Raw genomic sequence first — 5,098 nt, 5'->3', positions numbered from 1 at the left:
GGAGGAGCCTGGTAGGCTGCAGTCCATGGGGTCGCTAAGAGTTGGTCCCGACTGAGCGACTTCACTTTCACTTTTCACTTTCATGCATTGAAGAAGGAAATAGCAACCTACTCCAGTGTTCTTGCCTGGAGAATCCCAGGGACTGGGGAGCCTGGTGGGCTGCCGTCTATGGGGTTGCACAGAGTCGGAGATAACTGAAGCAACTTAGCAGCAGCAGCAGCAGCAACCTGTCATTCCTTTTTATTACCAAATAATAACCCATTGTATGGACATAGCACATTTTATTTATCCATTCAGCAGTTGATGGACATTTGTATTGTTTCCACTTTTGGGCTATTATGAAAAATGCTGCTGTAAACATTTATGTATGTACTTTTATGTTTTCATTTCTATTAAGTAAATACTGAAGAGTGAAATTGCAGAGTCATGATTAATGCAAAGTTGTAACTTTTTGCGTAACTGCCAGACTGTTTTCCACAGTGGCTGCACCATTTTACATTCCCACAAGCAGTACAGTAGCCACCCTGCCTTATCTGCAGGAGATACATTCCAGTGTCCCCAGTGGATACCTGAAACCATATACCAGACATCCTATATTTTTCCTATGCATGAATACCTATGATAAAGTTTAATTCATAAATTAAGTACAGTAAGAGATTAACAACCAATAGTAAAGTAGAAGAATTAAACAATATACTATGATAAAAATTATGTGAATGTTATCTATCTCTCTCAAAATTTCTTCTTGTACAAATTTAATGCCTTTTTCATTTTCACCAAGCACTTACCATGCACGGTGACCATAACTCTTGCGGTTTGAGGTGTAACAGCAAAACTAGTTATGAATTTCTTTTTCCTTCATCCCAATTTCATTGATAGATTTGTTCTTACTGTAGATCTTAGCAAACTTTAGCTAAGATTTTTTTTCTTTCCTTATTAAGTCACGAACTTTCACCTTTTCACTTAAAGAAAGCACTTTATGGCTTTTCTTGGGCATCTCCAAATTGCTAGCATCACTATTCTTGTATTTTGAGGCCATGATTAAATAAAATAAGGGTGACTTGAACACAAGCCAGTGCAATACCTTGGCAGTCATTATGATAACCGAGAGAAAGGGGTATGTTGGACAAAGTGATGATACTTCCTGGGTGGGATGGATCACACTGCTCAGAATGGTGCATGATTAAAAACTTAGAAATTGTTTATTTCTGGAATTTTCCATTTAATGTTTTCTGATCTTAGTTGACCATGGGTAACTGAAAAGGTGGAAAGAAGAACCATGAACAAGGAGGGATGCAGTACATCAGGGCTTCAATTTCTCTACATCTTTACCTGCACTTATTATCTGTCTTTTTTGTTATTGCCATCATCTTGAGTGTGAAGTGGTATCTTGTTGTGGTTTTGATCTACAGTCTTCTCATGGCTAATGCTATTTACTTATAGATTTTGAACCTGTTAGTAAACATTTCAATCTCCAGATTTCATTACTGCTTTTTTTAAATTGACATTTACCTAGTATGAATTTTGCTTTATAAAGTTTCACATTTTCTTTTAACAGGGGACCTATTTTTATGTTGTGAAAAACTTTGGGCTCTTTATAAGAGAATAGTTCTCATTAGAGAAGTAGTCCTATAGTTACCCAGGTGTAATTCTAATGGACTTTCTAAAATATATTATCTTCCTGGAATTAGCTGTTTGAATATATTTTATCAGTTCTGATGTGCAATCTCCATAGTTACATACAATAAAAGAGTATACTCAAAAGTAGAAATACAGATACTTTTAAGTGTCTGTTGGTGGGCAGGAAAAAGTTGGTATTTCAGAAAATATTCTGAGAGTTAAATAATTCTTGAAGATGTTTTGAATTTTATATACCTTGGATACTTCTCTATCTTGTATTTTCTTGTGAAAAGGCTGTTGAATACATTGTTTTGCTTTTTCATAATGGTTATCTTTTTCTTTGATATCCATTTTTTTCCTGCTGTATTTGAAGGACAGCTTTTGGTATAAGCAAGCTAAATTAATACAAGGATTTAGAGCACAGCTTTGATGAGGCTAAGGTCATAGATTTGCAGATTTCTGTGTAGAACATAAGGATACCTTTGATTGGAACTGGAGAGGTTTTTCTCATTTCAGGGGAGTCCTTAAATCAACCCAAACCATGATTATCAGCATTTTTTACTAGTTAATGGGTGAACTTTTATGTATTTAAAAATCTGTACAGCTTATAAGGAATCTTGGGTTTTAGACTGCAGGGAATCTTTGGAAATCACCCACTCTTAACTTCTAACTTTGTAAATGAGGAACTGAAGAGATATAATTTGCCTAAGAATATGGTTTGTTATGTAGTTTATATACAGTGAGTACGTGGACAATGTTGAATGAATAAATATATACCGAATGAGTTGATGACAGAGCTGAGACTAGTCTCTTGACTATAATAATATGATGTTTCCCCCTCCATGTTAAGTTACTTTCCAGGCTTCCCTCATAGCTCAGTTGGTAAAGAATCCACCTGCAATGCAGGAGAACCCTGTTTGATGCCTGGGTTGGGAAGATCCCCTGGAGAAGGGATAGGCTACCCACTCCAGTATTTTGGGGTTTCCCTTGTGGCTCAACTAATAAAGAATCCGCCTGCAATGCAGGAGACTGGGGTTCGATCCCTGGGTTGGGAAGATCCCCTGGAGAAGGGAAAGGCTAGCCACTCAAGTATTCTGGCCTGGAGAATTCCATGGACAGTCCATGGGGTCGCAAAGAGTCGGACACAACTGAGTGACTTTCACTTCACTTAACTTCACTTGTGGCTCAGCTGGTAAAGAATCTTCTTGCAATGCTGGAGATCTGGGTTCGATCCCTGGGTTGGGAAGATCCCCTGGAGAAGGGAAAGGCTACCCACTCCATTATTTTGGCCTGGAGAATTCCGAAGACTGTATAGACCATGGACTTGCAGAGAGTCGGACACCCAGAGACTTTCACTTTTTCACTGTGTTACTTTCTAGGTAGTACATGAAGGTCTTGCTAGTTGTCCCTGTAGAAATCCAAGAGGAAACAGACAGCTCAATAACCCAAGCTTCTGTTCTAACACTGTCTTTGGAATATTTACAGCTGAAGGCAGGTACAATCTCTACACAGCGGATGGCAAATATATCTTCAAGGAAAGAGAATCATTTGATGGCCGAAACATTTTAAAGGTCAGTACAAATCTGAGTGAATTGGAAATCCTTTGGCATGTGTCCTAAAATAAGGGAGGACAATAAGTTTTCCTTTTAACAGTAAAGTATATTTTTCTTATACTTCCCATGAGGATTATTGACTGAAAGGACTGTTAAATTTCTTTTCATTGTCCTAAAAGAGAAATCTTTTTAACCTGTTAAGGCTGTTGGTGTCTCTTAGAGTACTTAAAGTTGATGATTTAAGAAACAACTATACTATTTGAATCCATAGGAATAAGTTGATTTTAACCTTGTGAGTCTTACTCTGTATTTTACCCTTGAAGGACTGAGTATGCATTTTTTAAGTGAAGAATTGTCTTGTTCTAGTAGATTTTTCTCTTCACCCACAGAGTCACTCTCCAAAGTTCCTGTGTAATCTATTTTTACTCAGGAACAGCCCATGTGCTAAAAAGTAGGTGGTCCATTTCTGACTGTTGAGGATTTGCTTCTGAGTGTTAAATTAACCTATGAAATTTAAATGAAAAGGGTTCTTCAGGATTGCATTATCTTTCTCCCACAGACCACATTCTATAACATCCACAGTTTAGGCCCTCTCTGTCAGGTTAACATGCCATTGTGCCTCTGGGAAAAGGGAAACATAAGTTGATATCAAAGGAAAGGTTTTTGATTCTTCATTTTACTTGTTCTATACTGGTTTGGGTCATGTATTTTCAAGGCCATGGGTGTTTTTTGGAGCTGGGAGGGAGAGGATGTAAATAATAAAACTTCAGAGCAAGCTCTAGCTTTAGAAATGTTTTATTTCTTTTTCCTCCATTCCTTTATCTTGTCACTTGACAGATTTCTTGCCAAATGCCTAATGTGACCCCATTGCCTCTAATTAATGACATCACTCTTCAGCAGCTGCAAGCTTCTCATTGCAGAGCCTAGCAGAGCAATGGCAGCATTCTCTTTAGGCAGGCATTCCAGCTCCCACATTACAGAGCTTTGTTGATTCCTTCTTTTCCTTGATACCTTTCCTCTCTTTGAATAGTTTTATTTTCAGAGTAGTTCTGGTAGCTTCAGTTTGAGTGGCAGGTTGCTAATGAATTCAGTTGCAGTTAACTTTTTTCCCAGGCCACAGCTTTATTGTGATATGAATCTCTTTCCTCCTCTAGCTCATTTCCTGAGGCTTTTAAAATAATAGCATTAATTATTTTGCTTTCTTTGTTACTGCTAATTTGATAAAGAAAGAAGCTAGATGAATGGGGAAAGAAATCTGTTGGAATGACTCAAGCCAACTTGGTTTCTTTGAAATTAGAATTAAGCCCAAAAGGTATATTGATGCAAGTTGCGGGTGAGGTGCTTTGACATCTGTAAGAAGGAGGTAACCACAGGTAGCCTGAGAAGTGGCTGTATGAACAGTATGGGTCTCTTGTTTGGTATTTAACTTCTCTCATTCTGGAAAGTCAGTTTTCCATTTAAAGATGCTTGACTTGGAAATCTTTCTAACCCACCCCAATGATAACATGGCCATAGCTCCCTCTAGTGTTGACAAAGCTTGCTGTAATAGTTGTACCCTTACTGTTTAATGCCTAATTGGAGTTTTAGAACTGGGCCCAGCGAGGTTCTTGCAAACTATTTAGTCCAGTTCCTCATTTTACTCTCCAAGGGTGCAAGGTCCAATATGGTTAAAGTGACTTGTCAAAGGTTATTGCTAGATAGTAGCAGAGTTTGAATCAGAAAAAAAGATTTAAAACTCACAAATTAGCTTTTCTACCTTCTTCATAAAGATGCTCAGTGTTTAGGCAGAGATCAGTAGATACTTGAAATTGGGCCTCTCTGTTTGAAATGTGATAATATCTGACTGGACATAAATGTTGGGGCAGTGGATATGCCAGTTAGTCTAAAACTGGCTAATTAACAATTAGACTTTTGAGGTGAATGTA

The 5,098-nt window shown here is 37.8% G+C and overlaps 1 protein-coding gene across 4 annotated transcripts in view; it reads left to right on the top strand.

Annotated features, from left to right (window-relative positions):
- The window catches only part of ASCC1 (activating signal cointegrator 1 complex subunit 1), a 138,521-nt gene that overhangs the window by 104,538 nt on the left and 28,885 nt on the right, over positions 1 to 5,098 (top strand). For all 4 annotated transcript variants that reach the window (XM_010852254.1, XM_010852255.1, XM_010852253.1 and 1 more), the window contains exon 9: positions 3,106 to 3,191. In XM_010852254.1, coding sequence (XP_010850556.1) covers positions 3,106 to 3,191 — 86 coding nt within the window. The remainder of the gene's footprint in view (positions 1 to 3,105; positions 3,192 to 5,098) is intronic.

The sequence above is a fragment of the Bison bison genome, unplaced genomic scaffold, assembly GCF_000754665.1.
Source record: "Bison bison bison isolate TAMUID 2011002044 unplaced genomic scaffold, Bison_UMD1.0 scf7180017864309, whole genome shotgun sequence".
Classification (NCBI taxonomy): domain Eukaryota; kingdom Metazoa; phylum Chordata; class Mammalia; order Artiodactyla; family Bovidae; genus Bison; species Bison bison.
The sequence above is the reverse complement of the archived record's forward strand: the minus strand, read 5'-3'. Positions and strand labels throughout refer to the sequence as shown.